Source organism: Eurypyga helias, unplaced genomic scaffold (assembly GCF_000690775.1).
Source record: "Eurypyga helias isolate BGI_N326 unplaced genomic scaffold, ASM69077v1 scaffold1739, whole genome shotgun sequence".
In the NCBI taxonomy this organism is placed as follows: domain Eukaryota; kingdom Metazoa; phylum Chordata; class Aves; order Eurypygiformes; family Eurypygidae; genus Eurypyga; species Eurypyga helias.
In genome coordinates this window covers 144-17,109 of record NW_010271161.1, presented here as the reverse complement: position 1 = coordinate 17,109, position 16,966 = coordinate 144, and the positions used below count along the sequence as shown (strand labels likewise).

Below are 16,966 nucleotides of genomic sequence, written 5' to 3'. Positions count from 1 at the left end.
AGGGAAAAAAGGTATGAGTTCACAGCATCAAGAGTAGTAACTTTAATTAAGTTGTTTGAGCCCGTGTTTTTACTACAGTTACAGGAATCAAAATATTTAGTGTAGTCTGTGCAATTTCAAGATAACATGTTAACCTGTACACAAACCACAGTTACAGTGTGATAAATAAACCCCCTACAAAGACAGGAGTCCTCCAATTCATGAAGCTAAATTATTAACTCCATCTGCATTTTTGCAACTTTTATGCAGAACGACTCCACCAGTGGCATTTTGCCCTTGTTTAAGCAAACCCCTCTTTCATTTGACCGAATCTTTTTCCTTTTAGCTTCAAAATCAGGCCTTTAGGTCTTAAGGGACTCAAGTAAGTAGTCTGGCTGATTTTTTTGTTAGCAGTCAGTGTCTGGACTGACTAGTATTCCAAGGCTTTCTACAGGATGGGATTAAAGGAGATGTCAGTTTTTACCTAGTTCCTGGAGGCCTGAAAATGCCACCAAAACATTGAATACCAAGACAGCAATAAAACTGATACTATCAGTGGAGATCTTTATGGGTGCAAGAAGGGATGGAAAGCAGACTAGTAGCTGAATGGCATGAAGAGGCATTACTATCTTGCCACCGGATGAGCTGATTTCCTTGGAAAGCCCAGCAGCAGGAAGCAATATACAGTGAACTTGTACTGCAATGCATTTTATATAAAAATGATATTGTCTCCAAACCTATAAGAATTGGAATAATAAGTCACACTGGTTTTCTCAGACAATCAATCCAAGTAGCTTGGCAACAGGGCACTGCAGTGTGTTTATGCCCGTGAGTGCTCAGGCATTTGCTTAACAAGCACAAAACTCATCGACATCTAGAAGTGAAAGTTTAGCTGAATTCAGAGCTTATGCATTTCTATATTCAATATCAGAACACAAATAAATAAAAGGGTGTTTTTTCCTATTAAGTAAATGACAAATAAACATATTATTGAACAAACTATTGGTTATATGCTCACATCACTCAAATTGAAGGCGTTGACCCTGGCTTGGATAAATTGAGGAACATCAGGATCCAGAGTGTATTTGTGTTTTACTTTTTCACCTTCTTGCTTATATGTTACCTGCAAGCAAAAATAAAGAAATGCACATCAACAAGCCAAGGTAGATAACAGTGTTAACAAACAGAGACAATGCAACAATTCTTACCAACAAATTGTAATTTTACTATTTTTAGAGTTTTTTAAATGTCAAGGGTTTTTTAAGTGAGAAAACAGACAGTAACATGTAAATCATAAATGTGGTAAAAATAATAAAATCACTACATTGTATTAATAACAAAAAAAATTCTTACATCACTCAGCTGCTTGGTGTTGTGCTGAGCTAAAACCATTGGTATTGAGTCTGGTATACTCGTAAATTTGATGGTGTCTGGGTGCTGACGGTATTTCTTTTCGTTTAATGCATCTCCAGCCTTTTTAGCTTTTTCAACATCCAGAGAACCGAGCGGGCTCCACCCAATACCCTTGAACCAGCTGTTATAGTCTTGCTTGTATGCATTCTGAAGGAGAGAAAGCCAACATGCACCAGGATTTTCCCACAGAATGTAATAGTTCTGTTTAAAGCATTAATCTCACAGTCTAGGTAGCATGTTCTAGGTTAGCAGGAAATATTTACTAATTCCTGAAGAGAAAACAGATATTTTTAATGTTTCTCTGTGATTTCAGAAGGAGGAGGATGAGCTATTGCATTTTTGATTTGTGATTCATTCCTTTTAATCTGTAACATCCCTTCAGGATTTACTAACCATCCTTTTCTTTCACCCACGTGAAAAGTTTCACCAACCTCCAATTCTTAGTAACTTCTAAACTACCATATGGTGATGGTTTAACACAGGTTCATTTGTCCTGTGTTACAGCAGACTCTATGCGATTTGGCCTTATACAAAGATCCACAGAGCAGAGGCTCCATTTTTGGGTTTCTTCCTATAGTTCCTCCTGCAGTAAAATACACAGAATTCACAGGCTGCAAGTGAATTTATACTGCTGAAAGACATGCAGCAGGCTTTCCCATGTAGCCACTGAGACAGGGCTAATGCACACTCTGAAAGCCAGGATATCCTGAACACTCTTTTTTCAGACCCTTCCATGTTCTGACTCTGAAACGAGTGGTGCTCCATAGGGATCCATACAGACTCACACTTCACAGCATGCAGAGTGCAACCATTTATGCCCAGTCACCCATTTCAAATTCTCTCTGCAAGAAGGACCAAGAAGGTTCTAGAAGAGGTCTCCTATGCTAGAGATCTCCAGAATATATTTCTAATATCAACAGTCATATTTTGTCCGCTCCTTCATCCTAAACAGTCAGTCCAACTACACTATCTACCACATGTGAAGGCAGAGTAAGACAGCTTAAAAGAAATCATACAGAATAAACCAAAATTGTTAGTTGCAAACCAAAGTTTTCTGAGAAAATGTGAAAAAGAAGAAGTTCATTTGAGTTCGAAATTCCAAAAGTCTGCTCTCCACTGATACGCCAGCGTCAAATTCCCAACTTGCCAGGAACCTGGTATTTCTAAATGCCACCACCAGCTGATAAAACTTATAACAATCTTCCCCACAACGTAAGAACACCAGACCATTCCCATACAGAAATGGTGATTTTTGTTGACTATAACCTTGTATTTTATCTTTCACAGCGTGCAGAAAAACACCAGTGCAATTGCAATTGCCAAAATACTTACATCGCTCTGAATTTGCATCATGTTCTTTGCAAGCTCGACATCCATGGCATCTGGCAGGTAAGTGTAGTGATGGATCAGGTTTTTGTAGTGGGCATTAGAAGCTATGTCCTGAGACTGTTTAGCAGCCTGGATACTGTACATGTCAGGAGGTGTATGGTAGTTAGTCTTGGTCTTCTCGTAGTCTTTCTTGTACTCACGCTCAGACTGAATCTTTGCTACGTTCATGTAGTGGACAAGCTTAGGATCATCTTGCAGGCTTCTGAAACCAACCTGTTTCCCTTTAGCCTTTTCATACGCTTCTTTATATTTATACTAGAAACAGAGGAAAGAGATCAATGTACTGTGGTGTGGCTTTTATTGTCCACACTAATGCAAAAGAAAAGCAAAGCTCTCGCATCTTTCATTGGAAAAAGAAGCTGCAAAACAGTCCAGAAAGATAAAGTCTCCTAAATGGCACACCCAGCGCTTGTCCCTATCGTACAGTACTCCTGTGCTGAAAGGTGTATGAAAAATACCAGATTAATGGAGAAAATCCTTCTCAGTAATTTGAAAGCAATAGCAAACAAATGGACCATGACTGGACAGCTTCCTCTAGTCATATGAAACCATTGAACCATCTCCCACTGGACACAAGCTGCACTACGAGGCCTTTGGATTCATGTCTAGCCATGTATATGTGACGCCCCACTGTCCAACCAAATGTGAAGAGGTGCTAATGTAGGGCATTTTCTGGAGATTTGTCACAGAACGACTGCAAGAACTACCAACGTCGTTTCTCCTGCGAAAAGTGGGCTAAGAAACAGCGCGGTAGGATCTGCCTATCTAAAGGAAGCATATTCAGCATAAAGTAAGTTCCACACAAATGAACACTTTGGGAAAGACTCAGAATCTCTTTCTCATAACACTGAATCTAGTGACACTCATACAGTGTACGTCTACCACGTGGGCCTGAACGGACGACTTTTTAACTAAACGCCTAAAAAAGTATACCTGGGAGAGATACTTACATCACTAGCAATGTTCCTTGAAGCCTTGGCTAGAGTAATTGGAATAGCATCAAGTGACACATTGTTCCCTTTAGCTATTAGATCATGGTAGTCTTGTTTATAATATGCCTAAAAAAGAAAACCTGTGTTATTCTAGAGAATCTAGTAATCACATGAACTCCATGCAAGCCAAAGCTACTCCTAAGCTACTCTAGGCAATTCTTTAGAAGCAGATGCAGTGGGGATCACAATCAACTATCAGTCCTCATTTACAAGAACAGATTTCTCTATTAATTAAATCAAATTAATTAAATTATTACATGATAATGTGGTTAGAAATTCAAATGACACCAAGAATTAAAAATTACAATGATACAAGTTGATTATATAGTCAAATAAATTTGCAATATGAGTGTATCCGTAAGGTACTATGCAAAAATTCATTAACGTTGCGTAAAACGTAAAAAAGTCACTTACGTCACTGATGTTAGCTGCATTGTATCTAGCTTGGATAAACTGCGGGACATCAGGGGTAAGAGTATATTTGTGTTTAACTTTCTCTCCCGAAGATCTGTACAGTTTCTGTAAGATGAGAGAGAGAAATAAACTCTTCTTTCCTTGTACAGGTAGCCCCAGGTCACTGTGAATTAACTGAGGGTTTACGTCTGACTTTGCAAACAAACCATCTATCTCACAGAGATCGAGACTGCACTTTTTGTACAGTTGTTGAGCTTAGGTATAGGAGGAAAGCACCCTAAAACCTCTATGCAGTCTTTACTCAGTAAAATTAAGCCCTTTAATGGACATAAAACCCCACTTCTGAAAGAGTGGGATAATAAGGGATGGAAGGAGAATGCAATAGAAAACAAAGCTTGCTGGTTCATAATGATGGACATAATGTGATTCATCAAATATTTTGTAGTTCATTTATTATTGCAGGTGATAAGACAGCAGCAAACAACTTGAAAATTTCACATTTCTTAAATCAAGCATATTTCAAATGTACTTAAAATATAAATGGACAGAACCAGCTGATGTGAACTGAAAGAGCAACATGATTTCCATACAGCTTTGCAGACTTACACCAGGAAATTACTCAGGCAAAACCAAGCACAGAACAAAGACAAGAGAGAAAAGCACTTTCAGGCTAATACTATTGTAAAAAAATGTTAAAGGCAATGCTCAGCTCTTAATGCGACACATCTCTGCTTTACTGTTACACACATTTCTTTCTCTACTTACATCATTGAGTTGAACTGAATTCTGTTTGGCTTGGACCATTACTGGAGAGTCCACCACGCTTGTAAATTTAATGGTGTCTGGATGCTGACGATATTTCTTTTCATTCAAGGCATCTCCAGCTTTTTTAGCTTTTTCTACTTCTATAGAGCCAATGGGGATCCAACCAATGCCTTTCATCCAGTTGTTATAATCTGCTTTGTATGCATTCTAATATAGGAGTGAAAACGATGGTTTAAAAGTTAGGAATTAAAAAACAAAAACCAACCACACAATTCAGGGACCTCTCCTGAGGCTTTGCAGATTTTGTTGGAGGCATCTCAAAAAAATTCTGTTCACATGAGGTTTTACTTACATCACTCTGAATCTCCATCATATTCTTGGTCAGCTCCACATTCATTGCATCTGGTAAGTAAGTATAGTGGTGCAGGAGGTTCTTGTAATTGGCATTGCTGGCAATCTCTTGCGCCTTCTTGGCACCGACAACATGGACCATGTCCATTGGAATGCTGTACACAGTCTTTGTTTTCTCATAATCTTTTTTGTACTCTCGCTCAGACTGCAGCTTGGCTACCTTCATGTAATGAACGAGTTTGGGATCATCCTGGAGGCTCTTGAAGCCAACGAGTTTACCCTTGGAGAGTTCATAGCCTTTTTTATAGTTAACCTGGTAGAATATTAAAGAACACGGAGAGTATCACCTTAAGTGTAGTAACCTAGCAATAAATAAATTAAAACCAAAGGCTATGTCTTGTTTTCTACACAGAGTATCCCTCACATTAAAGTCAGAGACCATACATCTTAATGAAACCAGATGCGTATCTCTACACAAATCAGTTAGCTCTCAAAGTAGCACTCTCACTTGCCCTGAAGGGGGAAAAGAGTCTGAAAGTACTAAGGCGCTTCCACGAGGCCATCCCCAAGAATCTTCTCAGGCCCCACTGATGTCCTAGAGTCTTTCATCTCATTTATTATCAGGCCTATAATTAAGGACAGAGAGAATTCAGGGGTCCATTGCTCGTGGAGCTGTCACTACTGACCTATTCCTCAAGATTTTCCTTAACCATACTGGACTGAAGACAGCCAGTTTATTCCCAGAGAATTACATAACAAAGCAGCCTTTTCTAAATGCAATTTTACAAATCCATTAGAGAAGCAATGAAACACCAATAAAAACATGTGTATTAAATACATGCAATAACGTGCTCAAGAAGGCAATAAAGAAGTTGTCCTTCAGATATGCTTAAACATCATGGCAAACTGTTTAAGGAAACTCTTTTGAATTAAACAGTTCCTTTAGGAAGGATGTACTTACATCACTGACAGCCTGCCTGGCAGCCTTGGCAACTCGGATAGGAATAGCATCACTTTTTAGATCATATCCCCTTGATTTTAACTCTTCCAATCCTGTTTTGTAGTAGTTCTAGAAGAAAAGGTGAATTTTGAATGAACAGAAACTTCATATTGTAAGTTGCATCAAGAGCTCTGGAATGAAAATATACTTACATCACTAAGATTGTAGGCATTGACTTTAGCCTGTATAAACTGGGGCACATCTGGAGGGAGGTGGTACTTGTGAAGAATTTCTTCACCTTTGGCTTTATACTTTATCTGCAAAGAACAATAAAGAAATTTAGTTCACAGACTGTAAATGCTTAGTAATGCAGAGCGACACAACTTAAAGATCTCGTGTTGCCCCACTCACAAAGATGGAGAGATGAAATCCTAGTCCCTGTCAAGTGAGTGCTTTAAACCCTACTGACTTAACTAGTTTGAAGAATATATCAAGAATGATGGACATAAACAAAATTACAAACACAGTAAAACTTGATGTGAACAGCCACCTGAGAAATGAAAAAAAAACCCAATCTGCAGGTGATCTTCCACTGGAACAGAACTGGAATGCACACAAATGTTTTTCTGCCCGTGCGCACGTACATACGCACACACATGCACCTCCACGCTTTCAGTTCCCTTGAAACTGGATGATAAAGTGAAGGTGGCCATGGTACAGAAACTGATACTGTCAGAGCGTAGCAACACGTTTCCTAAGCTTACTTACATCACTCAGCTGTTTGCTATTGATCTCCGCTTGCTTCTGTACTGGGGAATCGGTCACTTGAGTAAATTTGGTTTGATCGGGATGCTTTTTGTAGGTGTGCTGAAGGAAGGCAATAAAGACATTTGCAGAACACGCATATAAGCAGAACTATTCTATACGACATAGCCAGGTGGCATTACTTGGGACAGTGAGCAGTTATGGCACGCGTGCAGGTAAGCTCAGTCATGGACTGTCGTTCTCATGTTACTTTTAAACATCAGAGAGCAAACAAGTTTTTGAAGTATTTTTAAAGTATTAATGTAAAATATTTTGAATAGGTATATAAATATTGTAATGTATGGTATACACTATAACGTATTACACACATTATAGTATATTCTATGATTTTATATACATTTGATATATTATATACAACTAGATATTTAAAGAATTTCCCAAGAGATGATAAAGTAAATAAAATTGATATTAATAAAGTAACTAAAGTGCTTTTAAAGTATTAATGTAAAAAAGCAGGTATATGCTTAAGGTTCATTCTTCATTTTGGTACCATCCCTCTATTACGTTTTTACTTGTTAGAATAGAGATTGTGCTATATCTGTCTTGATCACTAGATGGCACAAAAGGCTCTAAAACACAGATGAATACAGTTTTTTTAAAAATCACATATGGTGATAAGGCCAACTTCAAAATCATCGCAGTTAACAGGAATCACTCTGTAAACTTCCACATGCCTCAGAAGCCGATACTCCACACGTAGGTGGCTACTTGATGACCACTACTGTCTTGTACTTACATCTTTACACTGCTCTAACTTCTTAATAGCTTCATACTCTTGAGTTATGGTCTGAGGGAAGTAGCATTTTGTCTTTTCCTCCTCATAATCTGCTTTGTAATTTTTCTAGGAATAAGATCAACATTCAGTAAGAAACCACACTGAGCTTTCTCTGGACTGAAAGTGCTATGTTGATACCAGAATGGCTGCCACACTTACATCACTCTTCATAGCTTCAACCTTCATGCAGTGTGTTTGATGTGGGTCCTCAAAGCTGCCCAAATAGTGTCCTAAAATATTCTTTTGATATGCATCTTTATATTTTACCTGCAAAAATAGTAACAAGTTCATAAACAAAAGTAATCAAGAGTGCCAGTACTGAACGACATCACACACACGAAATGCGTACATCACTGAAGTTCTTCAGAACAGTATCCGTCTGGAACTTCGGTGTGTCACAGTAATTCATGCTGTTTCCTTTTGATTGTTCATAGGCTTCTTTGTATAATTTCTGCAAAAGAAAATAACATCAGGTCGTGCAGCAGATATCCCTGCAACTCCTCACAACACATTAAAAACAACAAGAGCAAAATTGTGAAATGATTGCAAAGAAAAGCTTTCCCAGAAGACTGAAAAACAGGTGGCACTTTTTCCCCCCCATGATTTTTTTTTTTTTTTTTAAACTTTTGGAGACTGTCAGGTTTGTAGGGGAAGACAGGAAGGTCTGACTGATGGGTTTTGAGCTTCTGACACCAAGACATACGCAAACTTTTTCCATAAAGAAGAAAATAGCAATGGAGAAAGCCATTACAGTGAGTAACCAGAACACAAGATACATGCATATGTAAAAGTACCACATATTTTATCATTACTGGCATCAGCTGAAGCTCCTTAAAACAGTAAGGGAAGAATGGTCATCCTGTGATCCGTTTTCCACAGAGATCTACATGAACTATACAATAATTGGCTGTGCCCACAACATGCCACTGTTACACTCCGCTGTGGAAAAGCGACTCCTCATCTACGCCGTTCCGGCTGGGGGCATCTCACGACAAATATTGGTCTATAAAACTAAACATACTGACAGATCCAAAGGAGAAGCCTTGTGAAGAAATGCTGGGTTTGGTTTACTGTACATGACTGAAAATCATCCAGCTGTACTTTCAGAATACTTACATCACTCAGCACATTGCCTGCGGCTTTTAATTGCCTCAGCAATGGGTTCTCTGTAGCAGGAAGCACATTATAATCCGCAACAGCTTTGTTCTTTTCATAGTCCGCTCTGTATTTTATCTTTAAAAAAATAAAAAGGGTGAGGTTTTACAAGTGAGTATTAAACACCAAACGCTCACTAACCTGTATCATCTTGAACTTTTCAGGAAAATTTCCTTTTAACCTATGATGCATGATGGCAAAGGACCATGACAGGCACTCAGACCACAGGAGTGCATGGGTGAGGAGGTGGGAGGCAGGGGCACACGATAACCGAGAGCTATTTGGTAGATGTTCCCTCCTCTAAGCCCCTCTCCAAACACTGGGATTTTTCAAATATCGGTTGACATCTCAGAACAGTCACATTCTCACAGTGAATTGTCTTTGCTGATTCATATACTATTGCAGAAAAGGCAGAAGCCAAGCAAATTCTGTATTTTGAACCAAAGCCTGGCCAGCACAACAGCACTGAGATACACTGAGCAAGGATGAATAAATATGAAAACGCTGAGCCAAATTCAGCCAGCTTGCGTTGGTCCTGTTTAACAGTATTGATTTGTTCCAGCTAATAATCAGGCACATCACCCAATCAGAGCAAACAATGAAGCGAATTCTACGTCACGAGTACTATTGTGGAAGACCGTTAAGCATGGCCAGGAGTTGTTGTAAGCTCCCCAGCGCACAGGAACACATCTTTTGCATATAGGAAAGTACTTCTGACACTTGCTAAAACAGTTCCAGGACAAACTAGCCTGGCTTCAGAACTGGGGTCTAGCTAAACAAATGGGAGAGTGCCATAACCTACCTTACTGACATTATTTGAAACTCGCTTATTAGCCTCATATTCTGGAGTTTCAGTCTGCATAAAGTAGATCTGGTCTTTCATGCTTTCAAAGTCTTCCTGGTATTTTCTCTGTCAGGAAAAGAGACAAACAGATAACAACGTATCAAATGCACTTACATCATAAATCAGACATCCACGGAGTAGCTTACTTAAAAAGAGAAATACCACAACTGGCGCTGGCAAAATTAATCCATACTTCCCACGTAAACATACACAGAGGATAAAGCTGTTCATCTCAAGATTATTCTGAAGAATTCACTCACCATACTTATATTTTCTGAATTCATTTTTGCAATGGCAACATCATAGCATGGAGTTTGACTCCACTTCCCTTTGATCTTGTTTTTATAGTCTTCATGGTAAATAATCTATAACAAAATCAAAAAACAATTTAATCCCAAAAATGCACCTCAACTTTCACTCGACAGATTTGTTTCTAAAAGTCGTCTTTTTTCAAAGTTTGCTTCACATTTTAATCTGCCTTTACCAATTATTGTCAAAAACACTTTAAATACAATTTGGCCTAATCACTTCAGCATTCAGTTATTTCTCTTAGTCCTTTCCCTAACCAAAAAGAGGATGAATAGGTGAAATAAGTCATCTCTTCTAGAAGACTGTTATTAATAAGAAAATCTCTCTGAGACATCACTAACATACTCCTTTAGTTCTGTTTGCTCACTGGTCGCAGAATCTTGGGACACTGTACTGCCCATCGGCTAAGCCAGAACTTACTGCTATTCCTGCTAAAAGTTGCTGTAAGAAAACCCTGAGGTTCCTAGAGAAAGAAGAGCATGGCATTCTACTCACGTCACTCAGCTGCCTTGTCACTTTCTTGGCCTGTTCCACGTCAGGTGGATCTGGCAGAGAAGTATATTTAGATTTTCGTTCATCGTGCCCTTTTTTGTAGACAATCTGAAAATACCAAAGAAGTCAACATTTACAGTAACTACCAACTGAAGCATCAGAACATTTACTTATAACTCTGCTAATGTCACCAATAACAAAAGTAGTTGTGTTCACAGCTATTGCAGCATAAACACCTGCAAACACTGTATTCTGGAGGACTCCTGATGGGAGACAGTGAAAAAGAATCAGTTCCCCGGGGAAGTACATTACACTGGTTCTGCTGATAAACATGGAGTGGTGAACGTCAGGACATGTGCAAAATTCACAAATCTTTCAGGGAGACTGAAAATCCTCGGCTGAAGAGTTCTGTGTATCTAAGAATCAGCAAATCACACACCCACATGAATTCCTGACTTTTCTTATCACTGTTTTAGACAGATTTGAGGCCCAACAACAGTGAACTGAGCTTACAGCCAACCCTGAGAGTTCCTCTACATGTTTTTAGAGTTTCACTCTTCTTACTGAATACCTCAGAATAAATTAGTTATTTCATTCATTCATAATCTGGCACCAAATTGCCAACTTAACTCTAATACAGAGCCCTCTTCCCTACTGAACTAGTGCTACTACCAGTACTACCGGTGCACACTTATGTGTTTGTATTTTTGGTTCCATCATGAAGTTTTTATATCTAGGCAAAGTCCACCACAAAGACTACCAAGTCACACTGTAACAGCGACCCAGCTGTCAATCGGGCTTCAATACTTACATCGCTCAGAGCCTTCTGAGCTTGTGCCACCCTCCTGAGCTCTGGACTGTCATTGTATGGATAGAATAATGTTTTGTCTCCTTCCCAGTCTTCGGTATAGAGTTTCTTAAAAACAGAAGAATGCAAGAATACTCAGTATGAATTAACCTCTGACTCGGAATGCTTTTTGCACCTCACCTGCTTAGACCTGTGACTTTTTTCTTACCTTACTGAACATTGCTGTGTTTTTTATTGCATTCACAAGCTCTGGAGCATCAGGGGGAAGCAGGTACTTGTCCTTATTCTCCTCCCAGTTCTGTTTATATAACACCTGGACAGAAAGAACAGCACATTGGTTATTAGGAAAATAAATAATGTGCACTCTATTATTAGAAAAACATTTCCATTTGTGAATAAACTACCTGCTCTTTTTTCAAAGTGACCGTCTCAAACCAGTGATGTTTGAAGACACCAATTTGAAACATTTAAGATTATATTTATACTTCCCTTATCAACTTCTCTGCTATCTCTCCCTGTGCTTCTAAACTGTTCTGTAAACATTGCCTTAGTGCCCTGAGCTCAAACCTTTATTTATAGCAGTAACCTCCTGATTCACTAATGTTCTCAACCCCTCCAGAAAGCCAGAACTCGCTCACCTTGCTCACTTGCTGCGACACTTTCTTTGCATGTTCTATGTCCTTGGCCTTTTCATCAACGTGGCAAATAGTTCTAGCAACTTCACCAGCCATGCGGTATTTAACCTAGATCAACGCGCAACAAAACACATGTATTCTTACAGTAAAACAGATTCTTTAAAAAGCAGAATATTGACATTTTTATACTTATACTGTAAACACCAAAAATCTGAATTCAATAAAGCATTTAAGACTGGCTGTTCCTTAGGAAAGAAGCCTATGGAAACAAACGGATTTTGTGAATTATCTGAGAAAGAAATGCAGCTTTGAGACAGTTTGAAGAGCTGTGAATCCAGGATAGAGGTAGTGCCCTTTTGCAGGCACAGAGTTCTTTCTAAGAGCACTTCCACCCTGCGTAATGAGACAGAGATATCCCCATGCTATGCAGTATATGTCAAGTTCACAGTCCATTACCATGCTGTAAACACGCGCTGTGGTGCCAAAAACAATACAGCCACGTTACCATGGCAAACCAGCAGCTTGGGCCCAAAATCATCCTCGTGTGGTTTACAGCCCCCAGCTTGACAGCAGGCTCAGTCAGCATCAGCACAGGGACTGCCGCATCACATTCCTCGATACACCCTCAGCCAGGAGTGGAGTAGAATTTAATGCGCACTCCCCTCCCAAACACAGGTTAGGTTCAGTGACTACCATCTCAGCTTTAGGGGAATCCCATTCCCAAGGACTCAACATTCCCTATTTACTGCACAAAGAATTATGAAGCCTTTCCCAATGGATTGCAGTTTCCCAGACTGTGAGGTGTATTGTTGAAAGGGAGACTAGTGTCGCTTAAAAGAAAGAGGGGAGGATGAGCCAGCTTCCAGAACTGGAGGCACTCCACCAGCGGGGCAGTCGTGCTTGGGGTAGCTTTCAAACTGCGACTTAATTCGATTCCTTACCACGCAATAAATAATTTTTTCTTACCATAATTGTTACCTACCTCACTAAGCTGGTCTTGCACTTTCTTGATTCTCCGAATTTCTGGGGTATCAATTGTGGAAGCATATGGCTTTCCTTTTTCTTTATTAAATTTTTCTTTGTACTTGTTCTGAAAGAAAATAATGACAAACACAACCAAGGCATATGGCAAAGCTCTGGCAGAAGCATATGTAGCAATGAGAGATTTATTTACCTGGTTAGTATAGGAATTTGGAGCAGGTTATTCAATAATACAAACTAGTGTCACTCAATTGTGTTTGCAGGGTTACGCTTATTTTAGCCAACTGACTTTCTTCCATCTGACACAATAGAAAAAAATCCATTTCTACCTTTAGTCTGGTTTAAATCCCCCCTGATTATATTCTCCTTAAGGAGTTTAGTATGGATAAATTTAGTTATTTGTTTCGATGACCAAAGATTAGGAAGACATGGGAGGTGAGGGTAGCAGTCCTAGTCCTGTGATCTCACATCACCCTTAAGCAGTGAATGCTGGTGGGTAACAGATGTTAAAATTTAGGAAAAGGGATATGATACCATCTGTATCTGTGCAGAGCAGTTGTTTTCCATAACATCGTAGAGTATTGGTCTACTGGTCTTTGATATCCAATATCAGAGATTGAGGTTGGTGATTGTTCTTATACACTGTACACAAGGGTTTTTACTGAATACATACAGAGGGATATTATAAAACATACTGAGGTTTGCTATTCAACAGACATTAGTCCTTCTTGTCTTCCTTCATTCAGGCATCCAGGTCAGAGTGCAGGAGTCCCACTGACACCTCTGACAATCTTCAGCCACCTGCCTCAAGCCACTTTTTGTGCCCAGTGATTACCTAATGCACTTAAGCAGGAAACGGGCAAGAGATTGGCTAATTCAAAGAAGCAAATGACACTAATACACATCATGAAGTACAGGAGACAAACCAGTAGTATGGAAGTTTGCCATAATACCTATTAAATATTTTTTAAGTTGGTGTTCCTCAGGAAATAAAAGACATGGGACAATTTACCTCACTGAATAGGTCCTTCATTTTATTGCTGTGTTGCAGGTAAGGTGTCAAAAACTTAGATGGGTCCACTTTTGTCCGTATTGTCCTCTTTCTGACTGGAGGTGCTGCATCCTCAACAGAAGGCTTTTCATGCTCAACAGTGTAGGTGGTAGTTTTAGGACCTGTGAAGTCAGTGCTAACGGTCTTGGTGATCTCAGTGACCACCTAGGAATAAAGACAAAAAGAATTACTTGCTTTATAACTATAAATCATGATTTTATGATACTTATTTTTCACCTCCCCTAGCTAGCAAAAGGTTCTTATCCAGGAACCACCTGCAAGAAAGAAAAATCAGTGACACTTTCCATACTGGTATTACCCAGTATGCCTACTATACATCACCCAACCTAAAAAAAAACCAAACAAAACACAAGGAATTAACTGACTGGCTGATTTCTGTGTCAAAGTCATGTAATTATTCTCCAGAGGAGCTGGAAGAGTGGGGCCCCTGTTGCCTCTGTTCTATATGCATAACTTCCACAGGCATCAGGGGAGCTCTCAGGTGGGACCACCAGCTCCTAAAACCAACGTGTAGAAATGCTCTCAGTGCTGAAGACACACGTTGCACAGCCAGGGCTCCTAATGAGGTCACTGGAGGTTGTGAAAGCAGGTCAAAGGGGCAAACAGTCATTCAAAAAGATTATCTCCTTGCAAAGGGAAAGGAACGGACACAGCAGACAGGTAAGATGAGGTCTTTGGGATCTGGAAGAAAGTACAGGATGCCAGCTGACTGAATAAATACCTGGAATCCACCTTTTCTTACTAAACTACATTTTCTCATAGCCAGATCACAATCATGGCAGAGACATAGCTGAGATACTTATATAATCAATTGATCAAGCATCATTGGAAAGAAGTCCTCAATTGCAGGAGCAAATGGAAGACTATCAGCAAGACACAGGGCAGGACAGGAATGATGTCGTGGTTAAGAAGGTTAACTCTTTCCTGACTAAAACCAGCAGAAATGAGCACAGTCCTTTTCTGACGAACACATCCACAACTCCTTCTAATGGAAGCCAAAGAGTAGCAGATAGGATATTCGGAACAAGCCAGGAGTCATCTAGATCAACCCACAACAGGGTCTTGCAGAGGAAAAAGTATTAAGAAACAACTGTTCACTGATATTTGTGTATTTAATATGAAAAATTAGTCCTCAGAATACAAAAGTCCACCTAATTTAGCATTATGCGTTAGTTACACACCACATGTACCATCACAGGGACCTTTACCTCATGTGGTTCACCACCCTCCTCAATAACTGTCTCTTCAATGTAGTACTATTAAAAAAAAGGGAAAAGAAATTGTTGTTAGGCCAGATCATACAGAATAGCAAATTCTAGCTTCTGCTCAGATGTTTCAAAAGCACACTTGTGGAGAAATAGGGCTCTAGTTCATAAGCACCTATGTAGTCACGTTTGCATCCCTGGTAATTCTGAACATCTGCCCATTTTTTGCATTAAGGATTAGATTTTCACCATACATTCCTCAATTAACCATCCTCCCATGTAATTAATGCAGGATCATTATCCATTTTTACCCACAAGAGGAAAGACAATGATGACCACACTAAAAGAAAGAATCAGCGTTAAGAAAATCCCAGGATTTTCCAAGTGTTTGGCAACAGGCTGAGAGGACTGTAGGAGGTTTCTCTCTAAGATTGCCCTCAGAGTTGTTCCTACCTACAGATCCTTGCAGGACACCAATAATTACTGTCTGCCTGCTAGACTTTGTACTACTGATCACATGCCTGAGCTCAGCAGCCTAGTCAATATTCCACCCACTTTACCGTCCACTTCTCCATCCCACATCTCGTTTATTTGACGATAAGACTATGAGAGACCATTTCCCCCTGGTCCCACAGAACTATGTACATCCCAGGGGGTTAAGTCATCCCTAACTCTGCCTTCCTCTGCTGTGGCTACTACTTCACTCCCACATCTCTGATAGGAAGCTGAGAGATGTGGAAGACCATAGCACAAGCTGTATCAAACCTGTGGCCAAAAAGGCTTCAAGTACATCAGTATTTTGCCTGTTCCTTGTCACTAGCTTCCCCACTCACTGAACTATAGTCCCATACTCTTAGACTTCCTTTTGCTGCTGATGGCACTTGCAGAAACTCGTCTTGCTGTTCTTTGTTTCCATTGCTGGCTTCAGCTCCAGCTGAAATTTGCCCATGCATGTAGGAATGGAGTTTACAATGTCTTATGCCTTTATGTTCCTCCCAAGCGGCCTGCTTCTGTCTTCAGTGTACTTCTTTTTTTGTGTGTTTCAGCTCAGTCAAAGCCCCCTGTTCATCCATAGCATTCTGCTGTGTTTGCCTTCTGCACATTGGACTGAATCTTTCTTGTGGTCTGAGAAAATTGTTCTCGAGGATCACCCAGCTCCCCAGGGCCCCTTTGACCTCCAGGGCAGTTTCCCATTGGATTTTCCCAAGCAAGTACCTGAACAGGTCCAACTCTGTTCTTCTGAAGTGCAGGATTTTGATTTTGTTTATCTTGCTCAGTCTTCCCTGCATCTTCAACTCCAGTCGCATGCATGGTCACTGCAGCCATGGCTGCCCTTGACCTTTGCATCTTCCACCACTTCTTTCTTGTTTGTGAGTAGCATGTGTAGCAGATCATCTCTCCTAATTAGTTCATCAACCAACTGCATCAAGAAATCAATCTTCAACACTTCCCAGAAATCTCCTAGGTTGCTTGTGCCCCGCTATAGGCACTTGTGCAGATACTGGGGTGGTTAAAGCCACCCACAGGCACAAGGGCTGTGCCTGTGACACTTTCTCCAGCTGCCTAAGGAAGTTCCCAGGGTGCCACATCTACTCTGAAGTGGCAGATCCGCAGGTGGAGCA

At 40.0% G+C, this 16,966-nt stretch overlaps 1 protein-coding gene across 1 annotated transcript; it reads right to left on the bottom strand.

Moving 5' to 3' along the window:
• Positions 1-985: 985 nt before the first annotated feature.
• Positions 986-16,670, bottom strand: LOC104514884 (nebulin-like). The gene is made up of 23 exons (XM_010158687.1): positions 16,560-16,670; positions 15,348-15,395; positions 14,080-14,283; positions 12,090-12,194; positions 11,660-11,764; positions 11,455-11,559; positions 10,647-10,751; positions 10,103-10,207; positions 9,801-9,908; positions 8,960-9,076; positions 8,193-8,294; positions 8,003-8,110; positions 7,805-7,909; positions 7,012-7,110; positions 6,456-6,560; positions 6,265-6,372; positions 5,305-5,616; positions 4,953-5,159; positions 4,188-4,292; positions 3,732-3,839; positions 2,725-3,036; positions 1,333-1,539; positions 986-1,102 (listed from the first exon to the last, which is right to left on the bottom strand). The coding sequence occupies exons 1-23, from the start codon at positions 16,668-16,670 to the stop codon at positions 986-988; spliced, it is 3,108 nt and encodes a 1,035-aa protein (XP_010156989.1).
• Positions 16,671-16,966: the final 296 nt, after the last annotated feature.

Coding starts and splice junctions, on each gene's coding strand:
- LOC104514884 (XM_010158687.1), bottom strand. CDS start 16,670: ATGGCTGCAGTGACCATGCATGCGACTGGAGTTGAAGATGCAGGGAAG. Junction 9,909..10,102: donor ATTCAGAAAATATAAGTATG/GTGAGTGAATTC, acceptor TTTTCCTGACAG/AGAAAATACCAGGAAGACTT. Junction 3,037..3,731: donor CAAGGAACATTGCTAGTGAT/GTAAGTATCTCT, acceptor CTCTGTTTCTAG/TATAAATATAAAGAAGCGTA.